Source organism: Seriola lalandi, unplaced genomic scaffold (assembly GCF_002814215.2).
Source record: "Seriola lalandi dorsalis isolate HSWRI2012SDOR001 ecotype SW California unplaced genomic scaffold, Sedor1 jcf7180002054881, whole genome shotgun sequence".
Classification (NCBI taxonomy): Eukaryota; Metazoa; Chordata; class Actinopteri; order Carangiformes; family Carangidae; genus Seriola; species Seriola lalandi.
In genome coordinates, this window is record NW_019525434.1 from 215,415 (window position 1) to 227,523 (window position 12,109).

At 40.5% G+C, this 12,109-nt stretch overlaps 2 protein-coding genes and 1 pseudogene across 3 annotated transcripts; 1 reads left to right on the forward strand and 2 right to left on the reverse strand.

The window, feature by feature from the left end:
• The first annotated feature begins 89 nt into the window (after nt 1-89).
• On the forward strand, nt 90-2,156 carry LOC111671492 (uncharacterized; annotated as a pseudogene). The gene is made up of 2 exons (XR_015438627.1): nt 90-196; nt 587-2,156. The product of XR_015438627.1 is annotated as an uncharacterized LOC111671492 (transcript).
• On the reverse strand, nt 1,705-7,305 carry prmt2 (protein arginine methyltransferase 2). Its single transcript, XM_023428594.2, has 9 exons — nt 7,100-7,305; nt 6,773-6,994; nt 5,137-5,298; nt 4,296-4,460; nt 4,009-4,184; nt 3,499-3,628; nt 3,275-3,411; nt 2,830-3,019; nt 1,705-2,641 (listed from the first exon to the last, which is right to left on the reverse strand). Exons 1-9 carry the CDS (start codon nt 7,184-7,186, stop codon nt 2,609-2,611), a joined length of 1,302 nt encoding a protein of 433 aa, XP_023284362.1. The 5' UTR covers nt 7,187-7,305; the 3' UTR covers nt 1,705-2,608.
• Nucleotides 7,306-8,132: 827 nt separating this feature from the next.
• On the reverse strand, nt 8,133-11,452 carry ercc1 (excision repair cross-complementation group 1). The gene is made up of 9 exons (XM_023428603.2): nt 11,297-11,452; nt 10,653-11,081; nt 10,340-10,443; nt 10,045-10,144; nt 9,383-9,459; nt 9,037-9,136; nt 8,775-8,846; nt 8,592-8,660; nt 8,133-8,502 (listed from the first exon to the last, which is right to left on the reverse strand). Exons 1-9 carry the CDS (start codon nt 11,354-11,356, stop codon nt 8,440-8,442), a joined length of 1,074 nt encoding a protein of 357 aa, XP_023284371.1. The 5' UTR covers nt 11,357-11,452; the 3' UTR covers nt 8,133-8,439.
• Between the last annotated feature and the right edge of the window lie 657 nt (nt 11,453-12,109).

Genomic DNA, 12,109 nt, shown 5'->3' on the forward strand with positions numbered 1-12,109 from the left:
TGTTGACAGTTATTCCGCCGCTCGCTAGATGATGCTGCAGCCTCTTTGTATCACAACACCGGGCAGCCGCTCGCAGGAAAGCACAGGACATGAATCCCTCCCGTTGTCCTCTGGTTCTGTTATTGTGACGTTGAAACTATTCTTGTGTGATAGTTGTTTCGATACAGCCCGCACTTTCTTGATAAGAATGAGCACGGTATGTACGTGATTTATTTATCTGCTGTTAATCGCGTCATTGAATAACCTCATTGTTTAGGGCGGAGCAAGGCCTACAATACAGCTGAGTGGCTGCTGTGCAAAGGTTGTGTGTATCTGGATTTTCAGATTTGCATGTCGACTAAGGTTCGTCTGTTTGGTCAGTTCAGCAACCAACGCGATCAGATGAGTGTTGATACAGTACTGCTGTGCACTGGATACTGCACGGTGTCATAAACGAGATATTCCGCGACTTAGCCTTTTTTGTGACAGTAATAAAGCTGATAGGCTAATAGGCAGAGGTGGACATGGATATGCTTTGTACTGTGCATGGCTACCCTCAGCTACATCACTGTTAAGTATAACAAACATTATGTTTTATCACTTTCAGATGTCTCTGTGATGTGTCAAAGAATGAAAACCCCTGCTCTGCCACTATGGTTGTAGATAGCACCATGCTGGATAAAGCCAGTGATAAAGGCCAGCAGACTGGGCACTGCTCAGACTGTGGGTGCAGTTTCAGCCTACCACAGCCTGACCCTGACCCTGATCAAGCCAGCGACTCTTCCCCTCCTAAACAGCAGCGTGTGCTCAAAGCAGACACTCCCTCCAAATGTCCCTCCTGCCAGGCGGGCAGCAGCCTCCCTAATGGTCGACGGCCACACCGGCGTATACGCCTGGACCCTCACAGCTGCAGCCTGTGCAATAAAACCTTCATCTCCTCTGCCCACCTGACCCTTCACCTCACCTCTCACAACAAGGAGAGGAAGTTCAGATGCAGCACTTGTGGAAAGTACTTTCATCAGTCCGCCCACCTGATGGCACACAAGATAATCCACAGCGGGGACAGGCCATTTAAATGCCCCGAGTGTGGTAAGACGTTCGGCCGTGCCTCTCATCTGAAGACCCACCGCCGGCTCCACACAGGCGAGAAGCCCTTCAAGTGCACCTACTGTAACAAGTCGTTCACCCAGAAAGCTGGGCTCCTGGCACACGTTCGTCTACACACAGGGGAGCAGCCATACAAGTGTGAGCAGTGTGGGGAGGGTTTTCGCTCTTTGCCACTCCTGCTCTCTCACAAAGCTGCAGAATCCTCTGGACAGGCCAAACCGGTGTCTGCTCCAGCACTAAACCAGCCCCAGACAACACAAGGTAGCCCAGAGGATCTGAAGTGTGGTGTCTGTTGCCGCACCTTTGTTCGATCATCGTACATCAGGCTGCACATACGCCTCAAGAAAGGACAGCGACCTTATCACTGCAAAGTGTGCAACAAGACCTTTGTCAAGCTGGACACGTTTGTTAACCACTGTGATAAACACTTGAGGCAGAAAAAGGATAAAAGCAAGGAGGTTAAAGTAAAAGTTGTTAAACCTCCCCTGTTTGTTCCACTCTCCAGGCCTCCTTCTCCTGAATCCATAGCTGCTCAGCCTTTATCCTCAGAGGTCAACACGCGCTCCAGATCAAAAGCAAAGAGTAAAACAGAGCAATGACCAAGAAGGGTGCATCCACTGACATAAAAATGGTCTTTAATTAAGAAATGTGTTATGACAGTTCTGCCACTGCACATAATAACAAATGCAGGACAGTAGTGGCATGTCCCCCAAACATAGCAATGTGAGTTTACTAATTGTACAGTTATTTTATTTGGAATAATTAATTTTATTGTGGACAATTCATTATTGTAAATTATTGTTTTTAATGTATACTTAGCTATAATTAGCTCTTAAGGCTAATTGATATTTGTAACAGTGATATTTCAGTGACATACGATGCTCACTCTAATCTTAATATAGAAAAGAATATGATATCTCTAACCATTGTACTTCATGGTTAAACTGTTGTTTTCTTAAATCCATAAGTCTATTGGCATGTATAGCACTTGTACAAATTACAGGCAATGCAAACTAAATGTCTATTGTGGAACAATATGCACATAGAATAAAAATAAACACTAAAACATAGTGTGGTGGACTTAAACATTTCTTTCGTTGCACCTGAGAGCACAAATATCTGTTTAAACATGTTTTGTTTCAGTTGTTAAACATTGTCGTCACAACACTGTCGTCTATAAAATCTATTTTCCCCACTGAGCCCAATAAGTGTTTAAGTTGAAGTTAAAGTAGTGCTCCACAGTTCATATTAAGCATGTCAATTCTTTCCTGCTAACCTGCTCGTACTACATTAATCATGGTTTGTTGAATCACCTGGGCCTGCAGTTAACCGGCGTACCACAGTACGAGTACATATCCTCCCAGATGAGGGATCGTCACGTTCATTGTAATATGAATGACACACTCCATTACAGGTCAGCAGCAGCTCACAGCTGATCCCTCACTGATGCTAAACTTGACAGAGGTTGCATTAGAGTGGTTTTCTGTGGATCTCCACCGCTGATGGACACAGTGAGGGTCTGTCACCTCCACATGGGGAAACTCTTTGTCCCGACCTACGGACACAGACAGAAAAAAACACGAGTGAACAACTCCAAGGATACAAAAGATAAAATTAGGACTCTTGGGAAGCTAGTTTACATAACTGAGTCACATTGCATAGAAAAAATGCAACAACAGTGCTATGACAATTAATAAAACATTCTCCCATCACTTTATGGATTATAGTCAATGCATCACTCACAGATTTGATGTTTGCCTGGCAGTTGTCTGATTCCTCTGTGGTGCTGTTAATGTTCCAGTGCAGCGTAACGGTCATGTGGCGTCTCCAGACGGGGTTCCTGCGCAGGACAATGGTTCCACTGATCGAGTCTCCTGCATACACGCTGACCGGCCTGTCGAGCATGAACAGAGTTTGCTTCCAGTGTGTCGGCCTGAAGAGAAAAGAATTTACTTAATATTAATATAGAATAGTAGATAATATAGTATCTGCAGCCTATAACACTCAGAGAAGTAGACAGTGGTGATAAAATCCAAAGTATTGTATGTTTACCACTCACTAATTTTGATTATATGAATTATGTGTATTGGCTGTTAAAATTGTAGTAAGGTTGTTAGTGAATAAACCATCCTTCATCATGTTCCAACTGCACAACAGAGGAATTAGTGTTGTGTTTTATGTTTTGTACTCAGAGTTAGGTCCGGTGTTCAGCTCCACTGTTGCACCTCCTGTCTCCAGGCTCTCGAAATGAACAGTGAACCAGGCAGTGAATCCGTGGAAAACACCAGACTTCTCCACACAGAAATGAAATTGACCCTTTATTTCCTGAGAAATGAAATCGCATCCTCTTAGTTATAAAAATCTAATGTGTAAGGGCTGGAGCAGTTTTTAATAATGGCTCACACACAGTACCTCCAGGTCTTTGACTTGCAGAGTGTACATGTCCAGGTAGATGACATCACAGGGAGCGCTGAGGCAGTCACTGGGCTCAATGAGGTGGCTGAACTTGGGTTTGGTGAAGAACTCCTGCTGTGCCAAAGGCCTGCAGAGATGAAATGTTATTCAGCACCAAGGGGAAAATTGGTTTCTGCTGCAGACAATATCTAATATGACTCAGCTGGGAAAAGGACTAATAGTATTTTAGCTCGCATTAGATAACAAAGCAATAGATTTTAAGTGAGTTTATACCAAAGTAAATTTGAACATGTGTACTGTAGTCTGTACTGGATTAGGAGTATTGGTGAGGAGCATATATTATGAATCTACATGAAGAGCTGATTTGAATCAATGATTATCAATAGATTATCTTGCCAATTTAGAAAAGCATAGTCACAATTTTTATGTTTCAGTTCTTAGTTGTACAAAAAAATATGAGTGAAACAGGAAAATGTTTACTGAAATCAGCTGACTAGTGGCTCTTACTGAAGAGGGGTGAAGTCCAGGCCATAGGGTCTCTCCCAGAAGGCCATTTTCTCTGCGTAATAGGTGTCAGCCTGACATGGCACCAGGGCGAGGGCTGCAGAAGAGGGCCACATTACACCACCTTCCCTCAGCCAGCGGTCCCGGGCCAGTAGGACTGACTCCACCATGAACTCAAACTAGACCCGAGGGAAGGGACAAAGAAACACAGTGCAGTATATTCAAAGAGCAATGATGGGATACAGTAATGATGTTATTGGATGTAAAAGTATCAGCAGTGTCGTGATTACCAGCAGGCAGTTACCCATCCACTCAGACACCAGGACGTCCACTTGCTCAGGTAGCTCGATCTCCTCAGCTCTCCCCTGGAGCACCGTAACCACCTCCTCACATTCGTTCTGCTTCACCAGCTGTCTGGTGTAATCCGCCATGGAGCTCGCCTCCACGGCATACACCTACAATACCACAGGTTCACTTACACACCTTATACACCATGATGTCTTGTAGCAACACTCCTTGTCCAGCAGATGGAAGTATAGGTTCACTACTGTTCAATATGCATTATACCTATGAGTAAACTGAATAATTTGGTATATTATGCAGAGATTCTGTTTCACTGATTTACCATGTTTCTCTGGATCTCCTGTCTATTATATCTAAACATTTTAGAACACTAGCCGTTATTTTTAAACATAGATTGGTTGACTTATGCACATTTTCATGATATGTGGGTGGTAATCTATACTTGTATGGACAGATTACTGAATGGGCCAACTGGGCAGGACTCCAGGACCCCAAGGGGTCAAGTGGCCAGAGGCTGTGTTTGAAGTGACTATTAACATTTCTTGTTGTGAAATTAATCAAAGAACTACAAAGGGAGTACACAGACAGAAGCTTACAGTAAAACACACCTTATCACCTGTGACCATGTGTACACTTGTGGTAGATGCACAGGTAGAAAGTTCTAGTTGATTTTTTATGTTTGGAAAAAGTTAACCTTAGTCTACAGCTGACTGCCCCTACTACTCACCTGCCACCTGTGTGTGTGTGTGTGTGTGTGTGTGTGTGTGTGTGTGTGTGTGTGTGATTGTGTGAGAGTAACATCCCAAGCAGTCATACTGTTGACATTACCACTGAGGGTTGTGCCAGCTGAGCGCAGAACAGACTGATGATGCCAGTCCCACAGCCGAGGTCCATCACCACCTTATTCCTCAGGGAAGCACTGTTGCTGCGAATGACCTGCCGGTACGCCTCAGTGCGACTCTTGTCTGACAACATCTCCAAGTGAAGCCTCTGCATCATTACACAAAATGAAATAAAACAAACAAAAAGTGATATTATTTGTTGAGGTGACTAAACAACAGTTTACCATTTCAACATGCAACAAGTCAATAGACATATTTTCGTCATATTATTTGCATGTTCTTTTTTGTAGGGATCCAAAGTCTTAAATATTAATAAAGATGATATTTTGAAATGAAGATAATTACAAATATAAACAGACAAAATATATCAACATTACATTTTTAAATAATACAAAAATGGTTTTAAACTCAACTGTGATTTGGGGTCTGCTCATTCAGACCAAACCAACGACCAGTCATATAACTATGTCTGTGCACGCTTCCTCTCGACTGACAGACAAACACTGTATGATGAAAAGTTGCATTATGAAATAAGAATGGTTATTGGGGAAAAAGGTGCTGTGAAATCAAAACAGACAGAAATATAAACCTATGTAAAGAATCACATAATTAAATGAAGAAAAAATATTTTCATGGTTATAATATTCACTATTTTCCCTGATTTTACTCATATACCCAACTGGTTGAGTCAGATGGCTGAACCCTCAGTCTAGTTCTGCTCAAGGTTTCTGCCTCTTAAAAGGAAGTTTTTAGTGTCAACTGTCGCCAAGTGCTTGCTCATGGTATAATTCCTATAGGAATTGTTGGATCTCTATTATAAATATTATAAAGAGACTGGTCTAGACCTGCCCTATTTACAAAGTGCCTTGAGATAACTTCTGTTGTGATTTGGTGCTAATTAAACAAAAATTGACTTGACCTGATATTGTTATTAATGTAATGTTTCATGGTTTTTCAGTCTTCATAATTTCGGACCAATAACTCATGAATTGTTCATACTTTACAATAACTGACAAATATTTTTCATAGCATACTTTAAGTTTTTTGTTTATTTCCTACCTTCCTAGCAGGCATTGTTAGGATGACACATGAAAACTTTGTTGAGAGACAATTCATCACAGCTTTATTTTTTGCCCCAAGAACATAGTTGTTGCCAATATAACAACTAAAAGGGATCCAAATAAACAATCAGCAATTTACTTACTGTAATAATACGGTTCTGTTTCAATGTGTCTTTCTGAGAGGTACATTCAATGAAAGGCTGACATGAAAAGGTTTCAAACATGTACACGTGCCTTGTTAATGTAATGCATTTCTGCAGCTCTCTGAAATCTCTGAAGTTGTCCTTAAACAAACCACCAAAGAACAGTGCCTTTTAGCAGCTTCATTAGATTTCAAGAGATAATATTTGACAAAAAGAAAAGATGATGTTTGATTGTGAAGGCTTACCTGACTCTAGTGAGATTCAGGTCTCTGCATGTTGATTTTTATAACTACCACTGTGAAATGCATGCAAATCAGTCTAAACTCGTATGGTATGCTTACAATTGTCACTATGCGGAACTTGTTGATAATTACAATGAGACATGCACGGGATATGATGGGCATTTAAAGTTTCTGACCAGTGTCCCATAACTGCCAAAGTATTCTTCATCCTGCCATGGATCCTCCAGGGAGGTTTCGTCGTCTTCCACCTCCACCTCCACCTCCTCCTCCTCCCCAGCAGCACCCGTGCGCAAGTAGCTGGCAGGGACATAACCTCCGACCCCCCGCAGCTCTGCCCACCACCAGTCTGATGAAGGCTTGGCGTTTACAAGCAGTTTGTCCCCGCTGCTGAAACTAAGCTGCGGGACAAAAGCGACACATTTAGTGCTAATGCCCCGACTTGAACCTTTCTGGTGTTGAGAGTGCAGTTACTATGCTGCCAGAGGTCTGTGTGGGTCTCTCACCTGGTCGCTGCCACCTCCAGTGAAATCGGACCGAGCAAAGCACTCTTCAGGCGATGCATCGTCCTCATCCTCTTTCTCTGTCTGCATGTCTGGTGGCGGTTTGTTTTCCTTTAAGAAACAATTCAAACCTTTTCACGAGATAAAACACTGTAGGTTAAAGTATGAAATGAGCGGTGAAAACATCACACTTCAGCTGGCGTGGATACACACTTCCTGTTTTGACGTCAGAATAAGTTACTGTGCCTTCATTGCCGTCGGATATAACAAACGTGGCTGGGTAGTTTCTCTACGCGGTGGAGATGAGGCCAGTAATTAATGGCAATTATGCTATATGTTGTATGGTTAATATTTTCTGTTCATTGTGTTTCTTTTATGTGACATCCCACTTAAGTTTGATACTAGTCAATCATTTTGTAATTTGGGAAATCGTGCACGTTATGAAGTTGGCTCTTCACCATAGTAATTTCGTCGTGTTAATTGGTAATTACAGGCTATTTCTTATTTTCTCATCAAAGTATTCAAAGTAAAGTTGTTTCAAGTTGACTTCCGAATTTGGAAACAGGAATTTCGGAGGAGCACCTAAACGCAACACCTGGCTCTGGACTAGAGGAATCGCTTTTAATTAAAACTTTTTGGTTCCACTTTTATTAATCATATAAGAATAAATTTAAGGTAATACGTATTACTCTTTTTTGAGTAACCTTACTGCTGCTCTATATACTCAAATGGGTTTGTCAGTTGTTGTTCAAATACAATTATATACTTGAGTTAATATACAGTTGACCAGAAATCAAGATGTTATATTCATCATTTATGTTTCAGCCCAAGGTAAGATATCCAGCCCCTCCCATCCTCTCTCTCGCTCATCAAAATACTCAGTTTCAATGTTAAAGTTTCATGCATTTAAATAATATATCTTTTTTTAAAATATCCCTTGTTTTTGTACACGAACAAGATATTTTAGCATTCCGGTTGTTTTGTGTTGAGCAAATTAAATAAATCAAGCAAGAATGAAGGAACATTGGACAGTATATAAATAGTACAAAATATTTATTTTATAACAATGTAATGTAACAATAAACAAATGATATCACTCCATAACTCAAAAAAAAAATCTCATCAGTGTACAGCTCAAATACTTGAAAAGTCCACATCTTAAATCCTTAAAACAATACCAGCTGATTCTCAGTCTGAGAGCTGTCACATGTTGCACATTTCTTTCTTTGACTCAGTATAGAAAGAATGTTTGTAGTATAGTCCTTGTGTGTGTCTGTTCAACGTGATGACCAACTTTGCCAAGTTCTTTTCAGAGGCATGTCACACATCATTGGTCAGATGTTTCAGTTGTCTTCTGTTTTCGACTTGAGGAAGGGCTTGTGCAGAACATCGTAGAGTCGTCTCGCCTGTGTGCACAAATTGTCAACATAGTAATTCAACAAATGTTTCATCTACGCTCTGTATATTCATAACCTGCATAGGTATTTTTACATACTTTTTGTGGTCCAAGGCCTGGACAGAGAACCAGGTCCTCCTTAGATGCACTGATGATTCCCTCTATAGACTGTAAAATAAAAAAATAAATAAAAAGTAATCATCTCGATATATTGACCACATCATTCCCTCTGACAATATGAGAACATCACTAAATGTAACTAAGTAAAATGAAACTACTCACCGAGAAAGTGGACAGCAAGGTAATGGCATCAGTCTTGTTTATAGACTTTACTGTGGTTAGACAGTCTGTAACCTTAAAAAAAAGACACATCAAAATCCAATCAGCACAGCATTGTTCCAAGACCGAAACACACTGCAAGACTTTGGCAGATTATTTTCCTCTTACTGCATCATCTTAAATTGGTCACACTGAAATGTCTTGCATAATTTTCCAAATTGGAGAAATTATCATATTAAAAATAGAAAAGGATGAATCTACCAACCTTTGACAGATAGTTTTTTTCAACTTGTTCCTTCAGTAGGTCTGCGGGTTTCTTTTCATATGACTTATAAGTTTCTAGGTAACGCCCTGCTTCCTCTGGACTGTGAAATCAACATAACAAAAACATTAGGAATTTTTTTTTTTTTTAATAGCTTATTTGCCAAGCACAACATGACATTATTCCACCTGTTGATCCTGGCCAGAATAAACCAACATATTTCAAGAATGATTGCTGCAGTATGAAAGAAGTTTACATATTTGCAACAGTTAAAATAGTACACTATCTCTATTATGTCCGTCCTGTAACAAACTGTTGAGTCTCCTTGGCAATCTGCTGCTGGTCTTACCTCCAAGCCAAGATGAGTGTGCAGTCAGCCATGATGCAGATGCGAGCCAGCTCCTTCAATGCATGATGAGGATCTTTCTGTTAGGAAAACCAATGTCAGTGAGAAAAACTACATTAATTCTTAAAGCTTTAAAAATGGAACATGGAGCTGTAGATTTGCTGCAGATAGACATATCCTGAAAAACTGCTTTTGAATCAAATCTTTTCTATACAGTATGTATACAAAATATTTGTCAATTCTTTCATTTTAATGCTTTTGTGTTTTGTAGAGGCGGTTCCATTTACTAAAAAATAACATTGCTGAATGTTCAACTTATTGTTGTGGAAAACATCACTGCCCATCAGACAAAGCACTATAGTAGAGGAATAACATATTCAATTATAATTTTTATAATTTGAGCTTTTTAATTTATCACTGTTATAACTGGAAAAATATCAGAATTAACAGATTTGATATCCAGCAACCAATGAATTAAAACATGTCTTGATCTGCCCTAATAGTGAAAAAGGCTAAGTTTCATGAATACCAACAACCAGAATAAGGAATTAAAATAAGGAATTAGAATATTACTGTTTGTAAAACATAGCACTTTTATTAATATTGACTGAATTAATATAACTTGTCAATGTCAAGGTTAGTGTTGCAAGACACTTTTTACTTACCACATCTACCTGAACAAGTAACACTCGCAGAGTGAAAGTCTGTCCAAGCTGCTTCAAACGGTCGTGGATATAATTTGGGTTGAGGTTGTGATACCTCAGACTTGGAGCCAGGCCCAAAATCCAACATTAAAGCAAAACAAAACATACAAGAGAAAAACAAATGAAAAATGTTGCTTAAGCATGTTTGCAAATCAAATAGTAATACAAACTGTGAACTCCTCTGTGTTCACATGCAAACACCGCTTCTTGAGCTCACACACATTTACACACTATTTTAAAAGGCACAAAAACCCACCTGAGAAAGAGAGCACACGTTGTCTGTCCCAACACATAGTCTGGTACAACATCTCCAAATTCCCAGGGGACACTCCTCACAAACTTCAGAATGGGATTTCCCCTCTGAATAAGTAAAAACAAACGTGATGTGATACCTACCACTGTGCGAACCAAATAACAAACCTGAAAACACTTTCGTTTATTTCCAGATACAACATAAGTGCCTGACCCTCCATGGGAAGTAACTAAACGCCTAAATTACCTTGTAATATGTCCCTGACTTGAAATAAGCAGGTATGTAGAATAAACATACATTCTGGGGCATACAGTACCTGTCGAGGACTGACAACAATGCTGCTCCCTGACCCCACCGATTTAGGACCCAGGCACGGTCTTGCATCTGACCTTTGACAGTTAGCCTCTTCTTGGTCTGTGCCAGCCACCTGTTGCTCCTCATTCTTCTGAGCCCCTTCAGATCCACCTTCATTCCCCTTAGCGCAGTCCTGAACTGTTGCACATCTTCCGGTGGCAGACGATACTGAACCACATTCGGTTTGTTTCAGACTGGTAGCTCCATCACCTTCAGTCCTGGGGAGTTTGAGGGCAGCCTCTCTCTTAGGAGCAGCAGCAACATTGCTTTTACTCTGGACGACGTATTCTGCATAAGACAGGAGCTGGTCCACTGACCCTGCTGCTGAGGATGCAGATGAGGCTGAGGTGGTTTGTCCCGCTTTGGATGAAGACAGAAACTGCGGCTTTGGCTGGAATACAATTACACCAACAGCTTGTCTGAGAATCGATAATAATTAATGAAATCATGTAGAACAGCTACTCACGTTTACGTTGTTGGTAAGTTGGTAAGCTATTTCGTAAGCAAAATTTTGAAAATTGTAGTTTCCCGCTAGGAAGATGGTGTTAGTTAGCTAGCTAATTCCTAGCCGTAAGAAGTTAGCGTTAAATTCTGCAAAATACCGACCGGTGTTCTTTCTTTGGTGAAAGCAGAATCGTCCAGGTCAATGTTAAACCTCTTCTTCATGTCACTAAACTACTAAAGACGTTTCAACTAAAAACATTTCACTGACTAGTAACACTTCTCGCTATCGTCTAGCCCTGAGAGCAGCTCACAGACAGAGCAACAGTAACACTTCCGGCGCTTATCCTTCAGAGTAAAAGCACCTTCTCCACGAATGTGAACTGAATAGAAAACTTAAAGATTGCCTCCAGGCATGTCTACAGTCTATGGAATCATCCAGAAATAAGATTCAGATTAGATTTTTTTTCATTTGCATAGGTACAGGACAGCACAGGTACATTGGAAAAATTGAAAAATATTCACTATATACATATACTGAGTTTATAATAGAGAAATAATAAAAAACTATTGCACAAAAGAAATACACACTATAGATAAATATTGAGTTTTATAAGGACAATAGTAAAATTATGGTGTGTGTGTGTGTGTGTGTGTGTGTGTGTGTGTGTGTGTGTGTGTGTGTGTGTGTGTCTGTGTGTGTGTGTTTTGGAGTCCATGGTTTGAATGAGGTGGGGGGGATGTGGTATTTCCTTCCAGGCAGAATGTCCTTTACAGTCAGATGTAGAAGCTCTTCACACCTGAACTGAGCATAAGCTGTCGGTCACTGAAGATGCAGTGCACTTCACTCCCGCAGTGTTATGTGTTGTGTGTCAATGGAGGGGGGTCAGAGTTGATGATCCTCTCTCTGATCTTAATGACTGATGACTTGATGAATGATTGGTTTTATATGACAGAAAAAATGCATAATCCATGCAA

Bases quoted from the DNA above. Each gene is read 5' to 3' on its own strand.
- ercc1 (XM_023428603.2), bottom strand. From the start codon at position 11,356: ATGAAGAAGAGGTTTAACATTGACCTGGACGATTCTGCTTTCACCAAA. The intron at 9,137-9,382 runs GTAAGACCAGCA...TTGATTTCACAG, and splicing joins ACACTCATCTTGGCTTGGAG to TCCAGAGGAAGCAGGGCGTT. The intron at 8,661-8,774 runs GTGAGTAGTTTC...TTTATTTTACAG, and splicing joins CCTTGCTGTCCACTTTCTCG to TCTATAGAGGGAATCATCAG.
- prmt2 (XM_023428594.2), bottom strand. From the start codon at position 7,186: ATGCAGACAGAGAAAGAGGATGAGGACGATGCATCGCCTGAAGAGTGC. The intron at 4,461-5,136 runs GTAATGTCAACA...GTGGTATTGTAG, and splicing joins AGCTGGCACAACCCTCAGTG to GTGTATGCCGTGGAGGCGAG. The intron at 4,185-4,295 runs GTAATCACGACA...CCTCGGGTCTAG, and splicing joins GGATGGGTAACTGCCTGCTG to TTTGAGTTCATGGTGGAGTC.